This window comes from Tamandua tetradactyla, chromosome 5 (genome assembly GCF_023851605.1).
Source record: "Tamandua tetradactyla isolate mTamTet1 chromosome 5, mTamTet1.pri, whole genome shotgun sequence".
Classification (NCBI taxonomy): Eukaryota; Metazoa; Chordata; class Mammalia; order Pilosa; family Myrmecophagidae; genus Tamandua; species Tamandua tetradactyla.
Window position 1 is genome coordinate 167,522,930 of NC_135331.1, and position 26,868 is coordinate 167,549,797.

Below are 26,868 nucleotides of genomic sequence, written 5' to 3' on the forward strand. Positions count from 1 at the left end.
TTATTTTAGCTTCTCTGAAAAGCATATTATACTTAACATCTGTGTGTGTGTTAGTCATACTTTTATTCCATAGCGGTTTACAATGTGTTGTTGAGTGGAACTCTGGTCCTTGAGAAATACAAGTACAATTTTTGAATTATCCTAAATCACATATAATTTATTTTAGAGAAAGGTAAATTTGTCACCCCCACCCTCACCCCACCCCCATTATTAAATACATCCCTAGACTACTAAGAAATGATTTAGGGATCTGTATCATTTTTCAGTTTCATAGTGCACTGCTGACTTTAATCTTGTTTTATAAACAAACAAAGTATAAAAATGTAAAATAACACAGTGGAAAGAACAGTTAAGTAAAACTAATTTTTGATACTTGATGCCCATGTTTCATTATATAACAATCGAAATGTGGTAGAGTTCTCATTAATAAAACATATCCAAATTATTAAAGGGCCAATTCAATAAGTTTAAAATATATAGGATTATAAACATGCTTAAATATATACTTAAAGCTAGTTGTGTTTATTGGTGGCTTAATCTACATTACCTTAAAAAGAGAACTAAGACAATATGATAGTTGTCTATGGAATCATTTAAAAATATAGGCATTTAATCTCGTTAATATATTTTCCAATAAAATATGACAATAATATTTTAATTGAACAGATCTAGGACCAATAATAAGTAAACAGGTAAATTTCTATTATTTGTATTCAATGGAATCACTGATACATTTGCATTCAAATAGAATCACTAATTAAATATTCTTTAGTTTAAGAGGCAGTATAGTGTTGTGATTTATAGAACAAACTCTGGGGGCCAAATGCTTGAATTTGAATCCCAGCTCTGCAATCAACCAGGCAGGTGAACAAAGTTAGATAACCTTTCTGTTCCTCAGCTTCCCTTATTAAATGGGCAAATGCATGACAGAGCTCAGAAGGGTCCTGGACCAAAACATCCAAGTACTAGAATGTAAGTTCTATTTGGGTAATGATTTTTTTCTCTTTACTCACTGATGTACACAGATTCCCAGAAAAGTGCCTAGAATACAGCAGGTTTTCAATAAATTATTTATGGAATGAATGACTGATATTATTAATGTGGTTATTTCTGGAAGGATGGAAAAACTCAACCCGTTAAGTTCAGCTATTTAAACTTGGAAAGTTGCCTTTTCTCCCCCAAACTCCCTCCTTCTAAAACAAAATGGAAATATAAGCATTCTTAAATTGCACACTCAAGTCTTTTCCTAAGTTCCACAGCACTAAAATCTGATCAACTAACTAGATTTTGGTTGCACAAGACTGCCATCTAGTGCTCATAAAAGCTACTTAACCAGGCCGAGACCAAAGTACATTCTTATCCAGTGTGAGCGAAGAAGAAAAACATACACACAAATACAAAATTCAATAAGAAAAATCTGCTCCACCAACAGTCAAAGTCTTTGAAAGAAAGTTATTTCTAAAGGAAGTAAAAGAATCGCAGCTTTTAAAATTAGCACACACAATATTAGAGGAAACTCTTCAGAGGGTATACTTAAGTACTATTTACTATGAAGGCCATTCTTCTATGAAAAAGATACTGTATATTGAGCACATTTTCTTTTTAATGATGTATTTTGTAGTCTTATTATAAGAAGTAATTGCATTCATTACAGAAATTTAGGTAAAATGAAGGAAAACACAAACCACTGCCCTGAGATAACCACTGTTAACATTTGGATATATATCCTTCCTAGATTTAAAATGTGCATAAAAAAAGTTTTATTTTAATCAAATATTATGGTCAAGATAGTAAACATAAAATGAGTAAATAATTGTAAACAATAATTATTTTTACCAAAATCAAGAGTTTTCCCTACAATTGAAAAGTCCTAGCCTCAACTTAACATTGTATTCAATGCGGTAAATTTAAACAAAAAAAAATTACTATCAATCATGTAATCGTTTTTCTCTAGTTTTGCAATAGCAGTAGTCTGTAAGGATTGGGGCTTACAAGGTGAAAAAGATGAAATGATTTCATCCATTTCTTGTCAGACAACACAAAATCAACAGTAAAGTATACCAGCTTAATTTGGGGAGATTTGAATAGAAATTTGGATTTGTATAAGTTCATTCTCAACCATTACTCATTTTAGAAGTCTTATAAAAGTTTTGGCATTTGTTTTAAATTCCCTTTTCCCCGAAATCACACACACAGCTGGGATTTGATTCACATCTCATTAGATGATCATCGAATGATGAAAGGAAAGCTGACTGCCACTTCCTACCTTTTGGACAAATGCTGTTAGATTTTTAGTGCAAAGGTTGTAAAGTAGGAAATTTCCTAGGATTGATTACAGAAGAATAATGGGGGACAGGAGAAGAGTGATGGGGGGAAGAGGAAAGAGGGGGATGAAGATGCTGCTAGAGGCAGGCAGGCTTCTCCTACTGGGGTTTGGTAGGGCCCAACTAGAGAGGGGACAGATGTCCCTCTCAGAGCATCCATTGGCCAGGTTGGCTTGAGGCTCCTTTCTCTGGAGCCTGAGTTCACGCTATCACTTGGTGTGCACTCTCTTCTGGACACTAAGTTCCTGGGCATATACCCTAAACTATAGACTTCTTCACAGCATGCAAGGAGGTCCATCCCTCCCACTTCCTACCACTAGAAGATATGTTGTTATGGTCGGCTGGCTCTAAAATAGCTCCCAATGATCCCCATGTCCTGGTATTCACTCCCTTGTGAAATTTACTCCCCTTGAGTGTGGGCTGGACATAATGACTTGCTTCTAATCAACAGAATAAGGCAAAAGAGATGGGATGTCTCTTCTGAGATGAGGTTTCAACAGACTGACTTGTCTTGCTGGCACTTTTCCTCCTGCTTGTACTCTCTGCCTCTTCTCACATGCTTTCTCTGATGAAGTAAGTGGAGAAGGTCATATGGCAAGAAACTCAAGGCAAGTTTCTTTACTCAAGAAAGGCTGATGCTGTTTGGAACATCTCTGTCAGCTGGGAAGTCACATGGCTGGCATCTGCTGGTCCCTGGCTCCTGGGCTCTGTTGCTTTCAGCCTCTGTTCCTGTGAGGGTTCCTCAGTTTGCTTCTCCAGGACTGGCTTTTACCTCTTGGCTTCCCCTGGCTCTCTTCAGGTTCTGGCTTGCTTAAAATCTCATGGGAAGGCACATGGAGTCAGCTGCTGGACTCGAAACATCCGTGTCTCTGTCATCTCTGAACCAACTGTCTCCAAGCATCTACATCAGCCCTCATCTCTATCATTTCTGAGTTTTCTCCAAAATGTTTCCTCTTTAAAAGGAGTCCAGTAAACTAATCAAGACCCACCTCAAATGGGTCATATCTCATCTAATTAAAAGGTCACACCCACAATTGGGCACATCAAAATCTAATCAAAAGTTTCTACCCTATAATTAATATTTTAGAATTTTACCTTATATGTGAGATTACAGCAAAAAATGTTTATTTGGCACAAAATTTATATTTTGACTAGTGCATTTCCTAATATAACTTATGTAGACAGCTTAATTGAACACCATAAATACATGGAACCTTGAGTTGGACATGAGATTTTGTTGGTTTGTCCAGAGAGATGCCCTGATAAACCCCAGAGTGATTTGAACAGTGAATAAAAAGTATTTGCAAAGAATGGTGAGAAAGGGGGAAAATTCAACTTCCCCAAGTTGAATTCTTAATATTCCCACAAGCAGTACCGACAACCAAAGCAATAGGCTGAGCCCCCAGTCTTGGGGTTTGTTCATATGAAACTTAACCCCACAAAGGATAGGTCAAGCCTAGTTAAAATTAAGCCTAAGAGTCACCCCCAAGAGGACCTTTTTGGTTGTTCAGATGTGGCCTCTCTCTTCAGCCAACACAACAAGCAAACTCACCACCTTCCCCTGTTTACGTGGGACATGACTCCTGGGGGCATGGACCTTCCTGGCAACATGGGACAGAAATCGTGGAATGAGCTGAGACTCAGCATCAAGGGTTGAGAAAACCCCTAGAATGAGCTGAGACTCAGCATCAGGGGATTGAGAAAACCTTCTCAACCAAAAGGGGGAAGAGTGAAATGAGACAAAGTGTCAATTGCTGAGAGATTCCAAACGGAGTCGAGGTTATCCTGGAGGTTATTCTTACGCATTAAGTAGATATCACTTTGTGAGTCAAGATGTAATGGTGAGGCTGGAGGGAACTGCCTGAAAATGTAGAGCTGTGTTCCAGTAGCCATGTTTCTTGAAGATGATTGTATAATGATATAGCTTTCACAGTGTGACTGTGTGATTGTGAAAATCTTGTGTCTGATGCTCCTTTTATCTACCTTATCAACAGACGAGTAAAACATATGCAATAAAGATAAATAATAGGGGGAACAAATGTTAAAATAAATTTAGACTGAAATACTGGTGATTGGTGAGGGGGAGGGGTGGGGGATATGGTATGAATGAATTTTTTCTGTTTTCTTTTTGTTTCTTTTTCTGAATAGATGCAAATGTTTCAAGAAATGATCATGATGATGAGTATGCAACTATGTGATGATATTGTAAATTAGTGATTATATATGTAGAATGGAATGATCAAAAATTATAAATGTTTGCATTTGGTGATTTTTGGTATTTATAAAAAAATTTAAAAATTAATAAAAAAAAAGTTTCCACCCTAAGAATTTGAATCAGGATTAAAAGAAATGGCTATCCCAACAAGATAAGGATCAGGATTAAAACATGGCTTTTCTGGGGTACATAATACTTTCAAACCAGCACACCAGATTTTTGACCCACAGAACTGTGAGATAATAAACGTGTGTTGTTTTTAACTACGAAGTTTGTTATGAGGCAATAGAAAACCAACTCAGTTGTTAAAAAACGTAAAGCCAACAGACGGACCACATTTTGAGCCTTGTGCAGCCTCACCAGTCACACCTAAGCCTTGAGTCTGCTTTTCCCCTTGGCACCAGTGAATACTTCTTTTATGGGTTTACAGATTATATCCTCCCGCTTCAGCTGCGTGGTCCCTCTCCCATCCAAGGGTTTTTGCATATTCCTTAACATCTGAAATAAAGAACAGGGCATCTGAGCAAACTTTCCAGCTCTGTGCTTCAGTGACTAGACCTAGCTTAGAATCTAAGTGCATGTGTGGTTTTAAGATAAATCATCCACCCTAACTATGTATTATCAATTTTATCACTTATTGCAGTTTCTTTTTACTACTTACCAACTGTAAAGTAGTCACAGTATTTTAACAAGTATTACTGTGCTAATGCATGCTAGCAAACATCAGCTCTAGTTTAAGCTGTACGGTTAATTCATCAGACAAGGTTCAACATCCTAGTGCAAGTGTGGGAATTTGAAAGTCAAGCAGCGATATCCTATGGAAAGATTAATTAATGTAATTTTTACAACTCTTTTTAGCCATCTCAACCTTTAAATTACTATGGCATTACTACATTGAAACTGTAAAGCTGGAATTGTTTATTTATACTGCCCAACACTGTAGTGAGAAAGAGCTTTCACAAAAGCTACAGTTACATGTTCATGCATGCACTGACAGATGGTGCAAGGAAGATAAAAGAAGGCCATAAAAAGAAAACAAAAATAAGCCCAAAAGTTAGTCTGCAAGAAAGTACAACAGAGCATTAATTACTTCCAGCCAGTCATCAAAGGTTCAGTTTGGGCATGGTGGGGATACACAACTGTTTACAGTTGTGTAAATGAACATATGAGCTGAGAAGAAAAGCTAATTAGTACATTAAAATCTATTTGCTCCATTAAAGCTGTCTTTATAATCCCAACCCATCCTGATACTTCCTTGCTTTGAATTACTATCGCACTCTATATATCGTATACTTTTTCCATATTGAATGTAACTCATTTTCCAATATGAAAGTAATACATGCTTACTGCCAAGAAACAAACAAAAAACACCAAAAATATGGAAAAACAGATAGTGGTTAAGAACATAGACTTAGGAGTCAGACAGGCCTCCTGACTCCAGAATTCTCTACTTCAGCTAAGTTCCTAACCTTTCTGGGTCTGTTTCCTTATCCACAAAATGTAAAATTTCTTCACAGAAGTAAATTAGATATGCAGGGAAAAGAGGCTTCAAAGAAAGTGAATAGTTCATGTAAATTCTTCTAGAATGCAGATGTAAATCCACATAAAAAATGCTATAATTTAGCAAGAATAGAATTTGTAGATCTGGGTATGACCTAGATAGTGTCACCCCAGTTGCAATTCCTCTAGGAGCTCTGGAGGCTAATGAAAGCAGTGCTGAGCTAGGCTGTAAGTTATTTTCAATGAAGAAGCCTTGCTTCCAAGAAATTCCTGCTTCAGTGACTAAATAAATCAGAAACTTAATCTTATTTGATTACAAAACCTGTAACCCACATGAAATGCTGCAAATGTTATATGGAAAATACTTACTATAATGCTGCCAGGTAATGGTAAGCACTCAATAAAATTAAATAATTCATAAAGCTTTTTTTTTGTTTTTTTTTTCTGCATGGGCAGGCACTGGGAATAGGACCCAGGTCTCCAGTGTGGCAGGCGAGAATTCTGCCTGCTGAGCCACTGTGGCCCGCCCTCTTATTTATTTATTAAAGATTATTATAATAAAAAGAAAAGTAAAAAACACTAAGAGTCACTTTTCTAATAGAAAATTGTAGTTAATATTTTGGTGTTTGTAGGTTTTTCATTTATTATTATATTATTTTTTTTCTTTTATTATATTTATTATTATCATATTTATTATACAAATAATATAAATATAATAATAAAAGAAAATATAATAAAACAATAAAATAAAATAGTATGCCATGTATATATACATATATATATCTAGGAAGAGAGGCTTTTTTCTTTGTGTATATGTATATATGACATACTATTTTAAAAGCTGGATTTTCTCATCTAAATATGCAATTTTTTCCTTTATATTATATATTATTTATTATATAATAATATTATATAATATTTATTTATAAATATTTATAAATATATTTATTATATTTATATATTTTTAAAATATATTTTTAAACAATTTTCAATAATCATGTAATAGTACTTTATATAGGTGTATCACAATTTAATTCCAATTGTTGAATATTGAGATTCTACATTTGTATATAAAAATAATAAAGATAATTATATATACCATAAACATCACTATAAAGATTATTCTCATACATAAATCTTTTTGAGACAATTCCTTAGAAATGGAATTTCTACGAACAAAATTTTAAGGCTTTTGACTTCATCCCAAACGGCTTCTAGAAAGGTTATATAATATACTCTTCCACTATAACATTCAACATCTTTTAGTTACAGTCTTGATTTGTTATTAATTTTTTTCTCTTAATTTGTGTAAAATTCTTAAGTGGGTGTCTTCTTCAGTGCCAGAACAGTCAGGCACATAGAAAGATTTTAAATGAATTCTTACTCACTTATTTACAAAAGTATTCTCATCTCACCCTTAGATATAGAGGGAGGTCAGCTATAGGGATGCTATGGGTTTCAGTGAAAAAATCAAGCAAACCCCTGTTGTTAAGTACCTTACAAAGGAAAAAGAACGAACTTCAATTTAGTTTCATTCCAACCTCTATGAAGCAATTAATATAGCTAACATATAGTACTAAGTGACAGAATATTTAGGAACTATCAAAGACATGAGTAGATTGGAATTAGATACCTCTTAATCTGAATAATTATTTATGAGAGAATAATAGTAAAATTCACTTCTGATGAACTCATATTGCTTGGTGGAAAGGTCAAATACAACTCTAACCTGAACACAAATTTTTGTTTAGAAAATTATTTTTATAAGTTAAACTGAAAACAAGAGACAAAAGGGCTTGCCTGACATTCATACTCCAATACTTAGTACAAGCCTGTGGTAGTTAGGTTCAGGTGTCAGCTTGGCCAGGTGAACGTGCCTAGTTCTGTTGCTGTGGACATGAGCTAATGGCATGTGAAGCTCATCTGTTGCTGATTACATCAGCAGTCAGATGGAGGGGTGCCTGCTGCAATGAATGATGTTTGGTTTAATTGGCTGGATGCTTAAATGAGAGAGCTCAATGTAGCACAGCCCAAGTAGCTCAGCATACCTCATCTCAGCACTCACAGCTCAGCCCAGGCCTTTGGAGATGCAGAAAAGAATCACCCAGGGGAAAGTTGTTGGAACCCAGAGGCCTGGAGAGAAGGCCAGCAGAAATCGCCCTGTACCTTCCCATGTAAGAAAAAACCTCAGTTGAAAGTGCGCTGCCTTTCCTCTAAAGAACTATATGTTCTTAACTAAATAAATCCCTTTTTATTAAAAGCCAATCCATCTCTGGTATGTTGCGTTCTGGCAGCTAGCAAACTAGAACAAGGTCCAATTGTGCATGATTTGTTAAAATCTTCAATCATCTAAGGAAGATGAACTAAACTTTTAATGCAACATTTAGGAAAAATGGCAAATGTGATCATTTACTAGCAGTTGTCATTAATGAAGGAAAAAAAATAACAGTATTTAGATTTTCCATCTTCTCTGACAATGTCTGTTACCAAAGTCAGAGAAGATTTTCTGGGTACTAGATTTTTTGGGTGATGTCAAAGATACTTTGGTAGTTGGAAGCTGTATCTACCCCCAGAAAAACATGTTCTTAAATTTAATCCATTCCTGTGGGTATAAACCCACTGTTAATTAGGACCTGTTAATGAGGTTATTTCAGTTAAGGTGTGACCAACCTCAATTAGGATGGGTCTTAACCCTATTACTGCAGTCCCTTATAAAAGCAAGGAAGACAAAGAAAAAAGCCAGGAAAGCAAGAAGGTGAAAGCAATAAAACCCAAAAGAGAAAGGAGAGACCAGCAGATGCTGCTATTTAGCAAAAGAGCCAAGGATCTCTGGCCACTGGTCTTTAGAAAGAAAGCATTACTTTGATGATGCCTTGATTTGGACATTTTCCTGGCCTCAATGTGAGTGAATAAATTTCCATTGTTTAAGCCAATCTATTTCATAGTATGGCTTTAATCAGCCTAGGAAACTAAAACAGATACCAAAACTCTGACCTAACAAAAGATATGCAAAACATATAAAATGGTACTTATCATTATCAGTTTCAAAATATTTTGTGCTTAATGGTACAGTTTTATTGTGATTTACAATTAGATATAACAACAAAGTATTTTAAAATCTAATTTATAACATACTATGCAAGAAAAAATAAAGCCACCTCCATGATTGTGTTAGTTCCTGTATCCAGTTCAACTTTGGTAATTTCTTAAAATTTTGATGAGTTTGCAATTTAAGAAATCAAGATTAAAATGTTCCAATTTGATAAGACAAATGTTGAATTTTGGAAAGGACATGAAAAGAAGTCCTTTTCTATACTATTCAACACAATCCTTTATGGTTCCAATGATGATTTCCCATAAAAAATGAACAAAAGAATCCAAAGTCTTTAAAATATGAATGAGACATACAAATGTAAGAATAATTTCTATATGAGCTCAGTGCAATTATACAATCTGGGCTCGATTTCTAAAAAGACAATTGAGGCCCCTTTTCTTTTTAGCTGTAAACAACTTTGCTGTATGACATCTAATGCAATACCATATTTTGGGAAATTTCAAACATTCATAACCCACAGGAAAAATATTCAACACTCCTACACTATTTTTTTTAAGCCCACAATGGTGCAGTCTTTAGCTTCAGAGCCAGAAGCACTAGTACTTTTCCACTAGAGTTACTTGCAGGGCAGGGACAGGGATGTTCAGCATTGCAAACGTTAGGGTCTAAAATAAGTCATTGCAAGGAGTTACTACAACACTCACATTGCCAGCACTGTCATGGCAACAATGAACCAGCAGGAGAATGCTCTTTTAACATTCAAAGCTAATCTTCAGCCTATTACTCATGGGAATATACCAAATTTTCTTTTAGGCAGTGCATTTAAAAAATCAACTTACTTGGGAATCTTTTAGCATAAGGATATGTGTTTTATATATATTTCAAGGATCACAGTCCCAGACCTCCTTGCAATTAGCTGAAATGTATAATGACAATATAAGGAAAATTACATACAATAGGGAAATGCAAAGATTCAGTAGGGTTCAAATACAATTTCGAAATGGGTCAGGGCTACCATCTGAGAACATGGTTTCCCTTAGAAACAACAAAGTTTTAAATTTCATCTTGAAGGAGAAATAATTTTTATTTAGATAGTGGCGCATAATGATTAAAAGCATGGTCTCTGGAGTCTCATTGCCTGAGTCTGAAACCTGGCTCCTCTTCTTACTAGTTATGATATCTTGGACAAGGAGTTTAACCTGTCTGTGCTTTGATTTTTTTCTGATGCATAATAATAATAATAATACCTACCTTCAAAGTGGTGCTGTAAAATATGAAAAGGGCTAAGAATGAGGATTGGCACACAGTATGCCTATTATTATAATTATTTCAAAAGTATACATTTCCCTAGACAAGAAAGATTAACAGACTTGTGAAGATGACTTAAGGTAACTTGGTTCCACTGCTATAGAATACTCTCAAGTAGATGGGAGAGTCTGTTACCTCCTACCCCCTCCCACACCGACCTCAAGCCGCAGGAGATAACAAGGGGGAGGCATGGGAGTTCGGGAGGAGCCCCAAGAATCCTGCCACATTCTATAGGGCAAATTAAAAAAATCAAACATGGGTACAAAAATCTCTTGAAGCCCTGTTACCTCTTCTGTGGTATTTTTTTGTGGCAATATAACTTTTGCTTACTTTGTTCATAATTATTTCAAGCTGCCTGAGCTGGATCAATTATCTAGCAAGAGTGAAAGGACTGTTTGGGGGACTTTCTGCTTAATAAGTCAGGCTCCTATTAGGGAAGCAAAATAGGAATAATGACTGGGCAGCTCTAATCTCTTCAGTAAACCTTAAAGGCAAGCAGTCTTTGCAGTAGATAACCTGCCTGGAGTAGGAGACAAGAGTAAACCAGGCACAGAGGATTTGTTTATGTACTGGCAAAAATTGGCATACAAACCATGGGGCTTACTTTTATATATCATCTGTCCCTGAAGATGTATTTGAAAGTCAAACACTCATAAGTGGAATAACAGACTAAAAGATAAAAGGCAAATTTAGTTCCCAGAGAGTCAAAACACTATAAAATCCTCAGTTATAGTTCCTACAGGGCCTGTTTCCCCTAGGACTAGGGAACCTGGAAAGCACAGTGAAAACTTCCCGAGTTTCCCAGAGACTCAGGGGACCCCAAAAGGCATGTCATGCCAGAGGACTCACCTTCCCATCAATTTGTTTATGAGGGCAGGCTGGAATAGTAATAGGTAACATTCAGTGGTATGTTACCTCATTTAATCTTCACAATTCTGTGAGGGAACTGAGGCAAAGGAGGTTATGTAAATTGCTCAAGCTCACAAAGTCTGGCAGAACAGGGCTTAAATCCAGGTCTAACTGACTCCAAAGTTCATGCTCTTGACCATTATTCTGTAATGCTGTCGGGTACTGAAACACTGTCTTGGCTGTGGGCCTGTCCCGTACGTACTTGACCACCTGGATTATACATGCAGCTGCCTGCTTGCAACCCCTCCCTTCCGATGCTACACTGTCATACTAAGAATGGTGCTGGACTCCAAGGAGAGGCTGAATACTAAAAATCTGCCAGTATAAGGTCATCTTCAGTATCACTGAACATATTACACCACCACTGTTTTGCAAGGCTAGGTCTTTATCACATGATTGGAAGAATTTCTTGCATGTGTTCAGGCTATGAATAGCATTTGAAAAATTACTCAGTTTTAATTATAGATAGCTAACACCTGCCAACTTGCTTGAAAATGAAATCACGTAAAGTTTAAAGAATAGAATGCAATACTTGTCAAATACTGAAGTATCAAAACAGTAAATGCTCATTTTTAATGAAGTGATGGATTCTAATTAAACTTTATTGAATATTACACATAGAACTGACAAATTATCCAAGTCATATGGTTAATTTTTTTAAAGTCATAAATATATCCACTTCCTCAAGCTTAAATTTTTTTTAAGTTAAAACAGTAAATGAATATGTTCATTATATACTGATTTGGACAATATAACATTTTATTTTCTTTTGGTTTAAAAGCATAGGTGTCAAAGTTGTTTTAAGTTAATTTTATAATACAAGTAATAATTTGTAAGTCTATGAAAACCTTTTCCTTTTTCAATTAAAAACTGGATAAAACTTAAATAGAATATAAAACTAAAAGTGTCTCATTTTCTAAGATAATGCCATACTGCATCACAATGCAATTAGATTTTTCTATAAGTAGCTATATAAGAGATACTAGTGAATGAGAAGACAGATAATTCTTGTGTTGCCAAATTTCACATGACTTTTTTCCTTATAAACTGATATTTATGTATTTATTTATTTTTCTGAAATTTACTTTTAATCAATTTACTTGAGAAGTGTACCACAAACTGGGACAGTGTACTAGTAACATACATTGAATTTAAAAAGGTGCCTTCTTTGGCATTTAAAAAAAAAAATTTTATTGTATAGTATAACATATATACAAAGCAAAGAAAAAAGCAATAGTTTTCAAAGCACTCTTCAAAAAGTGATTACATAATTACATTACAATTAGGTAGTATTGTGCTGTCCATTTTTGAGTTTTTGTATCTAGTCCTGTTGCACAGTCTGTATCCCTTCAGCTCCAATTACCCTGTTTCTAACTCCTGCTGGTCTGTGTTACCAATGACATATTCCAAGTTTATTCTTGAATGTCGGTTCACATCAGTGGGACCATGCAGTATTTGTCCTTTAGTTTTTGGCTAGACTCACTCAGCATAATGTTCTCTAGGTCCATCCATGTTATTACGTACTTCATAAATTTATTCTGTCTTAAAGCTGCATAATATTCCATCGTATGTATATACCACACTGTATCTGAGCTATAGTTTTTTTGTTTGTTTTTTGTTTTTCCTTTTATATATATATATTTTTCTTTTTCCTTTTTTATATATATATTTTTATTTATTATTATTATTATTTTTATTTTTTTCTATATATTATCATTCTATATCTTTTTCTGTTGTTTTGCTAGTTCTTTTCCTAAATTGATGCAAATGTACTAAGAAATGATGATCATACATCTATGTGATGATATTAAGAATTACTGATTGCATATGTAGAATGGAATGATTTCTAAATGTTGTGTTAATTTTTTTTTTATTAATAAAAAAAGAAAAAAAAAAGTGATTACAGGGTAGATCCCAGAGTTTGTCATGGGCTACCATATAATCCTCTCATATTTTTCCTTCTAGCAGCTCCAGAATATAGGAAGCTAGAGGGCTTAAATACTTTTTATCATCACAATTGACATTTTTTTCATGCTTTTTTGTGAACAATAACATATATACAAAAAAGCTATGAATTTCAAAGCACAGCACCACAATTAGTTGTAGAACATATTTCAGAGTTTGACATGGGTTACAATTTCACAATTTTAGGTTTTTACTTCTAGCTGCTCTAAAACACTGGAGATGGAAAGAGATATCAATTTAATGATTCAGCATTCATATTGATTTATTAAGTCCTATCTTCTACGTATAATTCCACCATCACCTTTGATCTTTCCATCCCTCTCTTTAGGGTTGTTTGGGCTATGGCAATTCTAAATTTTTCATATTGGAAGGGTCTGTCACTAACATGGGGTAGGGAGATGGAACTATCTGACAGGCTGGGCTAGGTGTCAGGACTTATCAGGACCAGGGACCCATCTGAAGGTTGCAGGTTTCTGGAAAGTTACTCTTGTGCCTGTAACCCTTGTGGAATCTTATATATTCCCCTAGGTGTTCTTTAGGATTAGCTGGAATGGTCCTTGTTGGGGTTGGCAGGTTATGATAGTAGCAAGGTCCACCCTAAGCTTGCATAAGAGCAACCTCCAGAGTAGCCTCTTGACTCTATTTGAACTCTCTCTGCCACTGATACTTTATTAATTACACTTCTTTCCCCCATTTTGGTCAGGATGTAATTGTTGATCCCATGGTGCCAGGTCTGGATTCATCCCTGGGAGTCCTCTCCCACGTCAACAGGGAGACTTTCCCTATGGCATTCTGGTCACTGCTTTCCTCCCCTACAATAGGCTCTCCCCTTCCCCTCCAGAAAGTTTAAAATTTTCCCCATATCTATGATTCCTTCCAGTGCATGTGTATAGTTTCTAAAATTAAGCTGTCATTTCTAATTTTACCTAAAAAGAGTTAGACTGCCATAATATAACCATGAAAAAAATGTTTTTAAAGTAGTCTGTTTTTTCATGTTTGTCACTGTAACAAGAATACAATATCAGAAATCTGAAAAAAATTTTAAAAAATTTAAAAAGATTGTTAGGTTCAATCTTTCTTAAGAGTGGGAACAAAGGAAGAGGGCAAGATACATTTATATATTATAAAGAGGACACTGAGGGTAGATAGTAAGTTTGCTAGACAGCCAGTAGAAAAAAGGTTGGCTCTTCATTGTCCTCAAATCATTTATGAAAAAACGTCAAAGATTTGCCTTGAATTTCTTCACATTCCCTAGCCAAAGAAGCCTGGGAAGCTTGACAGGAAGTAATACTCTCCTCTGAGTTCAAAGGAAGGAAAGAAAGTGTTTCAAGATAGGAATGAGAAGAAGCGAAATAAACCAAGTAGAGAAATAAACCAAGAGGCTTTCTGAAGGAAGGGGATTGAGTTCTCAGTGATTCAATAAAATACGAAAAAAACAGAATATAGTAGATACAGAGAAAAGAAATTTACGTAAATACTGAAAGAGGACTCTCATATTTGTTGTGATTCTTCTGTTTGGTAGTGAATGTTTGAGATGTAGTACCTAAATTTAACTTTGGCCTTGAGTAGACATGGCAGTAAAGAAAGAAAATCAAAACAAAACAAGAAGACCAAATCTGCTTCTAGAATGTTTCTAATCTACCATAAACTATATTTTATAGCCACGCTATAAACCAGTTAAGTATACTTCTAATCTAATGGAATAAAAATTGTAACTAGACCAAAGTGACATTATCTAGTTAGCTATAAGTGCAAATCTTAATGGCAACCTCTGACTAAACTGACAGCCTTCCCAGGCATTTTTCCTGGGTAAAAGAAATTCGTTGTTCAAGTGATGGGAAAGCTCTCCTGGTCCTTAGCAGCTGAATGAGGATTAGTACAAACCAAGAAAGGAAATGCCCAATTTCTTTGGTGATGATTGGCTTAGAAAAGGACATGTGACCCAATCAGAATCACTGGAAACTGAGAGGAAGTCAGCAAGAGGGTTTCTGGGAAAAGTATTTCTTCCCTGATAGGCTAGATACATGAGAAGAGAAATGCTTTTTTTCTTAGCTAGAGATGGCCATGACTGCATGTGGTGCCTGGAACTACTGTAGTAATCTTGCAACTGTGAGTAGGAAACATCACTTGCTATGCCAAGGAAAGCAGAACAAAATGATGGAGAGCAAAAAAAGTAATGTACTTGAGCCAATTAATTGAGCTTGGGACTGACCAACATCCAAACTTATATGAAATAATAAGCCTCTTAATGTTAACTCTACCCACTACCCTACCCAACTGGACATTGGATACTCTAACAACTATAATTGTGCCCCATACCTGGGGGAATTTGGAGATGGTGGTGAGAGGGGACAACCACTTCACTAAATGAAAGCCTGTCTCACCCACTTAACAAAGATTAAAATTTTGTTAGTCTAAATTTCCTGTCTTAAACCAAATTACTTTCAGACAGAGTTGACTGCTGGCAAGCTAATAAGAAAATTTAACAATTCTCCTTTTTCATAGTACAAAAATAAAAATGGTCAAATGACCATTCTTGGAAAGGTATCTGACTATTTTAGATACTCCTCACAACTATCAATCTTTTGATATATATATACACAATCAACATCTTCCCCATTAACTACATACAACATCAAAACTATAATTCATCACTGGAATCATGCCAGTGTTTCCATTTTTTTTTTTGTTTAAGGAAAGAAGCATATCATAAAGGTGCTATGAGGGGTGCAAGGGTAGTTCAGTAGTAGAATTCTTGCATGCCATGCAGGAGACCTGGGTTTGATTTACAGTCCATGCACTTTCCCCAAAACAAAACAAACAAAAACAAATAAGCAAAATTTCAACAAACGGTGCTGCAATAGTGGGATACTCACATGGAAAATAAGTGAAATGTGACTTCACCGCATAGCATACAAAAAAAAAAAAAGGTGCTATGGGGTTTTAAAAAGCAGCATAAATAAAGCTTCCATCTGAAGAGTGAAGGAGGACCCTTATCTCACACCACATATACAAATCAACACAAATGGATCAAAGACCTAAATACAGGAGCCAAAACTACAAAACTCCTAGAAGAAAACATAGGGAAGCATCTTCAGGACACTGGGTTGGACAACATTTCTTATAACACCCAAAACACAAGCAAGAAACAAAAATACAGATAAATGGGATATCATCAAAATTTAAAACTTCTGAGGCTCAAAGGAGGTTATCATGAAAGTAAAATAACCTATACAATGGGGGAAAATATTTGGAAACCACATATTAGAGAAAGGTTTAGTACCCAGAATATATAAAGAAATACTTCATCTCGATAACCAAAGACAAACAACCCAATCAACAAATGGGCAAAAGACCTGATTACACATTTCTCCAGAGAAGACATACAAATGGCCAAAAGGCACATGAAAAGATGCTCAACATCATTAGCTACCAGGGAAATACAATTCAAAATCATAATGACATACCATTTCACACCCACTAGAATGGCTACTAACAAAAAAAAATCCAGAAAATTACAAGTGTTGGGGAGGATGTGGAGAAATAGGAACATCGTTCATTGCTGGTGGGAATGTAAAATGGTGTGTTCACTATGGAAGACAGTTTTGAAGTTCCTCAGAAAGTTAAGTATAGAATCAACATAACCTGGCAATCCCAAATCTAGGTATATACCAAAAAGAATTGAAAACAGGGGCTTGAATAGATATTTGTACACTGATGTTCATAGTGGCGTTATTCATAATTGCCAAAAGATGGAAGCAACCCACTGTCTATCACCTGATGAAGGGATAAGCAAAATGTCATACTCACACACAATGGAGTATTACTCAGTCAAAAAGAAATAAAGAAAGTTCTGATACCTTGAAGATATCATGATGTGATGGTTAGGTTCTGGTGTCAACGTGGCCAGGTGATGTGCCCAGCTGTCTGGTCAGTCAAGCACTGGCCTGACCATTGCTGCAAGGATATTTTGTGGCTAGTTGATAAACTGGAAGCCTAGTTTATTAAATTATCAATTCGTTGACTGTATTTGAGGCTGATGACATCTGCAATGTATGATTGATAGGGGTAGTCATCTGAAGGCTGCCTCCTGCGACGAGATAATCTAATCACCTGAAGCTATTAAGGAAGAAAACTTTCTCAATGCCTCTTCAGCCAGCGAGCCTCTCCTGTGACGTTCTTCAAGATCCTTCATCAGAGCAGCCAACTTCACAGCCGGCCCTACAGATTCTGGACTCTTCATTCCCACGGTTGTGTGAGATACCTTTCTAAATCTCATATTTACAGATATCTCCTGTTGGTTCTGTTTTTCTAGAGAACCCTGACTAATACATACGTTGAGTGAAATAAGCCAGACACAAAAGGACAAATATTGTATGATCTGAGTGATATGAAATAATTAGAAGGAAACTCATAGAATCTGAAACTATGTTATCATAGATTATATAGGTTACCATGAGACAGGGTATGGAAAGGAAACAGGGAGTTAAGGCTTAAAATATATAAGTTCTATTTGGGACAACAGAAATGTTTTAGTAATGAACAGTCATGATGGTAGCATAATATTGTGAATGTAATTACAGCACTGAATTATATATTTGAATGTGGGTCAAAGGGAAAATAAATGTTAGGTTGTATACATGGTATTAGAATAAAGGTTTTTAAAAAATAAGTCTGTGGAACTGTACAACCTAAACTGTGAACTCTAAATTAAACCATAGACTATTGTTAATTGTACAATCATAAAAAGTTCTTTCATCAATTGTAACACCAAGGTAAGGTGTTAATAATAGGGTTGTATATTGGAATCCTATATTTTATGCATGATTGTGACAATTTTTGATAGAGGTAGTCATCTGAAGTCAAATCTGTCCTACCACTGCCCCCAAACTCCTTCCTGACTATAGTCCTCTGGGATGACTGTAGTAATTGAGAGCCTTCAGGAATGCTGGAGGAATTGCACATGTGGCTCAGCTTTTCCTGCTCTAACAATGACTAATGTAAAGCATTGTGAAAATGACCTCTGAATTAATATTTGGTTTTAGATATGAGGCTGATGCTAGAGTAGGAATAACGAGGCAGGGAGGTGTGGGCAGTGAGGCTGGAGAGGTAAGTGGAAGCTAGTTGATGCTGAGAATTATGCGATATTCTTAGTTTAATTCTAGCCTATCCTACAGGGTTTTAAGCAGGAGAATAATTTGGTCAGATCTTCATTTTTGACAAATGGCTCTGCAACTATGTGGAGGATGGATATGAAGGTAGGGTGGGTTAAGCCTGGAGAAGTAAGAGAAAATAACAGAATTAGAACAGTAATAGCAAGGACAGAACCTACTTAGGAGCTGTTTCTAATTGGATGTCTCATAGGTACCTTAACTTCAACATGTCTAAAACAGAACTCATCGCATTTTTATCTAAATTGATCTCCTGGCACTCTTCTGCTCAGGAAATGATTGCACTATTTATCAAGTAGCTTAAGCCAGAAACTTTAGAGCCATACTTGATTATGTTATTTTTCTCATGCCTCAACTAGTGGAATAACCTCCTGTTACTGCACACCTACTCTTGGCCCTTGAAATCCATTCTTCACATTGCTTCTCAAATGATGAATATCATCATCTTGGTCAAAATTCTTAAGTGGCTTCCTGTTGTTCCTAGGATAAAGTCCAAAACCCTAAACATGGCCTACAACACCCTCTGAGATCAGACTCCTGCTTAGAATACCTAATGCTTACTTAGATTTCTTAACTGCTAGCAGCTATGCTATGCCTTGCAAACATTACATTTTATTCTCATAGCAGTATTGTGAGGCAAGAACTATTAGCGTCACCATCATTTTGCAAATGAGGAAACTCAGTCAAGGGGATATTGTGCAATTTGTCCAAGGTGGTAAAGCCAATAAAGTATTGGAGGCAAGATTTGAATCTAGATCTGTCTGGCTCCAGAGCATGAGCTCTTAAACATTCACACTCTCCTGAAACTGTATGCTCCAATCATTTTGCATTACTTTCACTTCCTAGAACTCATATGCTCTCTCTTACCATGAGGCGTCATACGTAGCACTCCCTATATCTGGAATGTCCCCCTCACAAATCTCAAATTGTACAGGACTGGATATTTATTCACTCATCAAGTTTCTGCTTAAATGTCATCCCCTCAGAAAAACCTTTAATTTTTTAATAAAAAATTAAATTTTTTATTTGTTTAGATCTTCATGGCCTGTCTTTCTTCAATAGAATGTGAAAATTGTTCACTCATCCCCATTTCTTAGAATGGCATTCATTAGAGGGTCAATAAACAAGTGTTGAGTGAGTGAATGAATGATATAAGGGTGGTTATATCATTAATCTGGTAACTTCATCTATTCAGACTGATAAGATACAGAGAGAAGCCCAATACAAATGTCTATCCATTAGATATTTACTTAGTAGCTTCCAGGTCCCAGCCTATACTCTTGACAAATTACAATCTGGTGGGCGAGACAGACACATAAGCATGTGGTTATAGCACAGTATATGTAAAGTACCTGTTATATATGTGGTAGGAATAAGATGCAATAGGTGCCCAGACGAAAAAGACAGTATAAAGCTATGAGAAATCTTCACAGTAGAGGAGATTCTAGAATCCTTTAGAAGGATGGATGGGTCTTGAAATATATATTATATAGTCCATGTATTTCATCTAAGAAAGGGGAGATGAGCATACACTATTTACTGGGACACTTTATATCTCATTTAATTCTCAAAGCAGCTCTCTTTTTATGGATGTGGAAATTCAAGCTAAGAAAGATCAAATAAGTTGTTCAAGATTATGGAATACATTAAAAGAGCAGAATCTGAACCCAGATCTGTCTGACTCCAGTACCCATTTACTTACCAATATATCACAGTACTTTTACTGCGTACTCCCTTTGAGGCTGCTTACTTTTATTTTCAATATAACTTTCAATAAAATTGGTCATCTGGTTTCCCAGTCTAATATAAACAAGCAGCAAAATGAAAGGTTCAGGAAGAGACCAAAGTGAAGTATATGGATAGCAAAGGGAGGGACAGAAAAAACTATAAAAATTGGACACAAAAATTTAAAAAAAAAGCATATCAGGGAGTATCTGTTAGTGCAGTGTTATACAGTCCTATACACTCTACCCTCCACTGTACAACACTACTTGATGTGCATAATAATGATGACACCATTACGAACAAAAAGGTTGTTATGGTCACTACAGTGTAAGAGATAGAGAAATAACTTCTGATGCTTGAGCAAGTAAACTTCAGGTATCTTAAAAATTAATTTCTCCCTGGTAACTATGGTTAAATGAATTATAATGGTTGTTTTCAAAGTGTTGAGAAGAAATAGCCCAAGATCTTAAACAGTCTTTTCATGTTATGGAATTGTTTTCCTGATGCCTTAAACCAAGATCAAGAGAGTATAGAAAAACTGTCAATCTCAGCTTACAAATATTGCCAAGTAAATTATAAATTTTTAAAACTTCTCATACTATGACTTTGAGCAACACGTGTGGACTGAATAATGTGTAGACTGACAGTCATACATGAAGAGTGTCAATGAAGAATCTTAATATCTAAAAACAACCAACATCTAATAACCTTTCAATAAGTCAGGATAAATTGATTATGTATAAAACAGGGGGAAAATGATAATATTTTTAACCTGCTGCACTCATAAATAGGTATGTGAAATAGAAAAGAAACAACTCTAGGTAACACAGAAGATGGTTGAATTATTTACCATAAAAATGTTTTCACTATATACTCTACCTGGATCCAACTTTTTAACTTGAAGATGTCTGCTTTTTTTTTTATAACAAAGGATTTTATAATTTTAATAAATTTACATTTAGAGAACACACCCTAGATTTTTTGTTTTTGTTTCTTTTGCTTTGTCTTTAGAGAACAAGAGAAAATTTGTTTCACCAATTATCTTGAACAGGCAAAGAAGGAAACATTTAATATCCTTTATAATTTGATATGTTTTTGAATGTAAAACTTTTCACATAGAACATAGTTTGCAACAATGTAAAAAGCTAACAGTTCACAACATAAAAGTGACTATAAGGAAAAGCAAGTCTTGTTATTAACTGTAACTTTCACCTATTTTTTTTCCAGAAGGAATGGAGTTGCTGTCTAAAACTGTCTAAAAAAAGAATACTTCGTTTATTTATATTTGGAAACTATTTTTACTTTAGTTCATTTTGTTCAATTTAAACCCCCAAATCAGTGTTTTACAGATCATTCTAAACTTAAGACATGGAGTGAATTTATAATATGAATTCATAATATGACAATCTATTGGAAGCAATACAAAGTGAATAATAAAATAAATAAAAATTTCACTGTACATAGACATAGTTGTACTTTTAATATTCTTTCTTACCTGGACGCTCTTCAGAATAAACTCACTTTTCTCTCGTACATCTTTAAAAGGACACCTCATAGAAAGCATGAGCAGATGAGCAAGAAGCTTATTCAATCCATCCAAAGAAACAGCATTTGAAAGACCGTCTGATGGACGAGAAGGTGTGTCTTTTAACGAACGAAGATACTCGGTTTTCCTCAAAATGATTTGTCTAATGCTTTCCAGTGCTGTCTCTCTAGTACTTGAATCTCTACTGCACAGACCATCCCATCTCACTTCACTCTCTCCTTCGGCCATGACAACTTGGGAGTTTTTCCTTTCCAGTCTTCAATTATCTTTCACCATGTCCCCCAAGGCACTGTATTTTTAAAATGAGAACTATAAGAATAAAATCAGAGAAATCGAGTCGTCATGAAAAAACACGTTTGAGTAACATTTGGAATCAGAACTCTTACATTGATGCTTTCAATTCTCTCCTTTTGCAAGAAGGGGCAGTCTTCTGGTCAGAGACTGGAGAGAAAAAAAAGTTGGAAAGTTGTAACCCTACAGCGCTGGCTTTGCTGGACACGGCGCCTGGAGGAAGTGTTCTCCGTCTCGCCCGGTCAGCGGATATCCTCACGTTGTGGAGTTGTCAAATCCGTGCTCTGCCCCAAAAGGCCGGTAACAGGGAACGCTCTCCAACCATTCGGGTTTTTTAGCCTGAGCAGTCACCGCGTTCTCGGGAGCGTCCCCGCCCTCCGCAGCTCCTCCCTGCGCCGCAGAGGCCAGCTGGGTGCCGGCGGGACGGCTCGCCGAACCCTGGCCCACTGGCCGCCGCGGCCAAGAACCCGGGCGCTCCCTGGGGGCGGTAACCTCCAGCAGCCGCCGTCTGGGCGAAGGCGGCAGCACTGTTAGAGCACAGCACTCACGTCCAGCCGATTCGAATGCCCGGAAAAATGCCGCTGCTTCTCCGAGTCCTGTGTCCTCGGCCAGAGTCCGCCAAGCCAGACGGGTACTGGGCGGCCCTGGCAATCCCCGAGCGTCGGGATGGGCCGCTGAGCAGGCTGAACTGTAGGGCCGGAGGCGCAGAGTCCGCCCCTACGCCCAGCCCCATCGGTGGGGATCGGCCCAGAGGCGGGAGCAGGGAGGGGAGATGGGGTCCTCACCCCCAGCCCCTCCCCTTTCTCCGCCCGGCACAAACCAGGAGCCGCCCCTGCCCCCGCGCTCTCTTCCCCGCCCAGACGGACGAGACCCGCGCAGGCAAAGCCATTGGAAAAAGCCCCGCCCTCCGGCAGGCTACCTCCAGACCCTGAGTCTGCGCGAGGTGGGGCCAACTGCTGCCGGCTGCTACGCATGCGCAATGGCGAAGACGGCGCATGCACCTCCAGAGGCATTTAATATTTTGTGGGTGCGAGTGTGGGGGTGTCGTTTTCCGTTTCCAGGCATTTGGAGTTCTGGAGTGGAGAAGGGGAAAGAAGAGTAAGAAGGAGTAGAAGTTCGCTGAAATTGTTAAAAACAATACGCACGGCAAAGAAAGGAAAATCCTGAGGCTAAATTAAGACTAGCCTAAAAATGGTGACGGCCTCTCTGTTACGCCAAACCCCAGATTTAAGTAGCTAGGACGTTCTCGCATTGGCTTCTGGGAAATATAGTTTTGATGCTGCCGGAGCGGTCTGTTTGCGACAGAAACTACAAGTCCCAAAGGCCACCGCGACGTTGCCTGCTGCGGCCTGTGAACCAACCGTTAGCTGAGGCGCGAGTTGATTGAAAGCGCCAGCTTGGTGAGGTCCGTTGGCTACCTTTTTTTGACAGGACTTTTTCTTCCTTCTTTTCTTCTGGGATCTTGAAGACGAGATCATCTAGAGCACCCCCCCTCAAGTGCGGGGGCTTTTTCTGATGACCTGAGTGGGAAGGGCTAGTCCAGGTGCCCATATCCCGTGGTATGGTGAGGCTCGGATTTGGGGGTCGCGATGTTGGGGGTCGGAGGGAGTGGCCTTCTTTGGGAGTCAAGGGGGAAGCTTGGAAACGGGTGCTGCAGGTCCGCGCTGTCGCCGGTTTTCGCCCTTGCAGGTGCACACACGCGAGATGGATTAGGAATTCTAGTGCAATTGCACCTTGTTTGCATCTGTACCGGGATAGACTGGGCTCTGTTTGGTCAAAGCACATCCCAAGCAGGGCGTTGAAAGCGATTTGTCAAATAACGTTTTGCCTGGGACTAAAGGAAAAAGAATTCCTAGTGTTGTTATATATGACTTATGCAGACTTTAAGGATACCATATGAAAAACTCTAAAGACCTCTGAAATTAGTATCTTTAAAGTTCAATTATTTGTTTACGAATAATTGTTTGTTTTAAAAGTCATTCTTTTTGAGAAAAATCGAGGATTGGAGGGTAATAATGATAATCAGACTAGATTTTATCTCTTCACGTTGCAGAATGTGTAAGACTTTAGTCTTGCTGGGCATAGTGTACAGCTGTGAAAAAGACACGGCCCCTGTCTAGTTAGTAAAACCAATGGTTAGGATGCACGGGTGGTTCTTTGGTAGAATGCTTGTCTTCCATGCAGGAGACCCGGGTTCGGTTTCCGGGTCAGGCACCCCCCCCCCAAAAAAAAAAATAGTTAAGCGTACAATTTCAGTACTATTATGATAGTGCTCTTGTTGAGGATGCTAGTAAGGTCACCTAGCCCCATCTTGGAAGGCAAGAAAGTCTCCTTCCCAAGGTAATTGGGGATCAAAATAACAAAGAGCAAATGCTGAGGCCCAGGGTGAGAGAGATTTGATACTTACAGGAAACTGCAACAAAACCAAAGCTATATCATTGAACTGATTTATACCACCAATGAATTGGTCTAATTTGGCAAGTTTTGCTACATTTTAATGCTAATGGTTTGGATCTGAGTAAAGATGGTGTTTGGGTTTGCTAAAGCTGCTGGAATGCAGTATATCAAAAAGGGCTTGGCTTTTTCAGTGGGGATTTATTAAGTCACAAATTTGTAGTTCTAAGGACATGAAAGTGTGCGAATTAATGCATCAAGAGAAAGATACCTTCTTTGGGGAAAGGCTGTTGACGTCCGAGGCTGCTGGCATTAGGGTTTCCTCTGTTACATGGGAAGACATATGGTAAGGTCTGCTGGTCCTTCTCTCCAAAATGTGTCGGGGTTTCTGTGGGTCCTTGCTTATTTCTCCCAGGGTATTTCTGTCTCTTAGCTTCTCCAGGGATATTTTCTTTCTTAGCTTCTCCCTGGATGTTTTCTTTCTAAATTCTCTCTCCATAAGCTCACTTAAAAGACTTTTTAGTAAAGGATTAAGACCTACCTTGAATGGACTGGATTACATCTCAATTGAAATAGCCTAATCAAAACAAGCTTCACCCATAGTAGGTCTGCACCCACAAGAATAAATTAAAAGAATGTAGTCTTTTTTTTTTTTATAACAGATTCAAATCAGCACAGGTGGGAATAACTGCTCTTATGAATGTGATTTACAAAATAAAAAAGCCCATTTCTCTCTCTGTTGTGGGCTTATCCTTCTTTACCCAGCCCACAAAGTCTAAGTCCCCTTTTTACTCTGTAGCTGAATATGATCTCAGCCATACCCATGGCTTCACCACTACCTATTTGTGGATGACTCCCAAAGGTACAGCTCCATCGACTTTATCTTTCAGCCTTCATATATCCAATGATCTCTCTGCTGTTTCTTCTTGTATATCTCAAAAGCACCTCAAACTCAATATGCCTAAAACCAAATTCACAGTTACCTGGTTCTCTTCCAGTGTTCTGTCTCAGTATACTACTGTCTGTCTACTTGTGAAATTTTGAAAGCTAACCCTCATTCTTGATTCCTTTCTGTTCTTGTACCTCTATAGCCAAAATATTACCAAGTGTTATCAATCTTAAATCCCAAATACCTCTCCAACCCATCTGTTTCCCTTTATCTACATCAGTACAGTCCTATTCTAAACTGCTATAATCTCTTGTCAAGACCACTGCAATAGTCATTATTCACTCTGGGCCTCCTCCATTAGTTCTCCATACAGCAGCCAGAATGATCTTTTCAAAATGCATCCCATTGCTCTTAAAATAAAAACAAAACTCCTTAACATAACCTTTAAAGCCCAGCATCATCTGATTGCCTTTCCACTTCTCCAGCTTCACTTAGTATCATTCTCTAACTCTTTCCCTGTGCTTCAGCCGTAGAGAGAGACCTTTCTTCAGTCACTGGTTCTCACCACATTCCCTTTCACCCATTCGTTTATTCAACATAATTGTTGAGTGCCAACTATGTAACAGGATATAACACTGAGTACACATACAAGTCCCCCCATCCTCCTGTTATAGAGCTTGCATTCTGCTAAGGAGAGATAGACGATAAATAAATAAGTAAAATATTTAGTACATCAAATGAAGACAGATGCAGTGGAGAAAAATAAAACTGGGATGGGGAATGGTGCCAAGTTGTGGGGGCAGGGTTCACTTTTATATATGGTGGTCACAGATGACTTCATCAGGAAGGAGACATTTGTAGGGATCTCTGTAGGGGATGGAGGATTAAGCCATTAAGATTCCTTGGTGGGTGGGGTGGGGGGAGAATATTCAGGAACAAGGCCTGTGAGGGACCATGCCTGCACATTTAAAAAAGGAGGCTTACTCTGGCTGGGGTATAGTGAGTCAGGGGATAAAAGCAGCATGAGGTCAGAGTGGAAGAGGGTAGAGCTAGATCATGTAGGTGATTGAAAAGACTTTGGCTTTTTTTATTGATATGAAGAAGCAATTGGAGGGTTCTGAGCAGATGCAGGCGGGGTCTGACATTTTTTAAAGGATCATATCTTTTAAATTATATTGAGCATAGACCATTAGAGAGCAAGAGTAGTAGCAGAAAGACTGATTAGGAAGTTAAAGTAATAATCCCCGTGAGAGATGTTAGTGGATCAGGGTGGTAACAGTGAAGGCCATAAAAAGAGACTGGGGTCTGGATATATTTTGATAGTGTGCCAGCAGGTTTTGCCAGTGGGTTGGATGTGAGGTCTGAGAGTCAAAATTGTTAGCCTAAGTAAGTAGAAGGAAGAAATTGCTATTTACTATCGTGGGGAAGTTTACAGATGAAGCAGATTTGTGTATATATATGGGTGAGAGGGGCAGGATTGGAAGTTATAGTTTTGACCATATTAAGTTTGAAATGCTTATAAGACATTCAGGTAGAGATGTAGAGTAGGCAGTTGGATAAATGAATCTGGAGCTGG

The 26,868-nt window shown here is 37.3% G+C and overlaps 2 protein-coding genes across 13 annotated transcripts in view; one reads left to right on the forward strand and one right to left on the reverse strand.

Moving 5' to 3' along the window:
- Positions 1 to 22,403, reverse strand: part of SESN1 (sestrin 1) — a 119,241-nt gene extending 96,838 nt beyond the window's left edge. Inside the window, exons 1-2 of one of the 2 annotated variants that reach the window (XM_077162599.1) lie at positions 22,105 to 22,403; positions 21,668 to 22,007 (exon numbers count right to left, since the gene is read on the reverse strand). In XM_077162599.1, the coding sequence (XP_077018714.1) occupies positions 21,668 to 21,946 (279 nt within the window). In that variant the 5' untranslated portion in view covers positions 21,947 to 22,007; positions 22,105 to 22,403. Of the gene's footprint in view, positions 1 to 21,667 lie in introns of both variants that reach the window. The other variant, XR_013176335.1, reaches the window with a different exon arrangement.
- Positions 22,404 to 22,980: 577 nt separating this feature from the next.
- CEP57L1 (centrosomal protein 57 like 1) overlaps positions 22,981 to 26,868 on the forward strand; it is a 56,598-nt gene continuing 52,710 nt past the window's right edge. For 4 of the 11 annotated variants that reach the window (XM_077162606.1, XM_077162603.1, XM_077162602.1 and 1 more), the window contains exon 1: positions 23,421 to 23,573. Coding sequence is in view for 2 of the 11 variants with exons in the window: in XM_077162602.1 (XP_077018717.1) it covers positions 23,571 to 23,573 (3 nt within the window). In the remaining 9 variants the exon portion in view is untranslated. The other 7 variants (XM_077162607.1, XM_077162605.1, XM_077162610.1 and 4 more) reach the window with 5 other exon arrangements.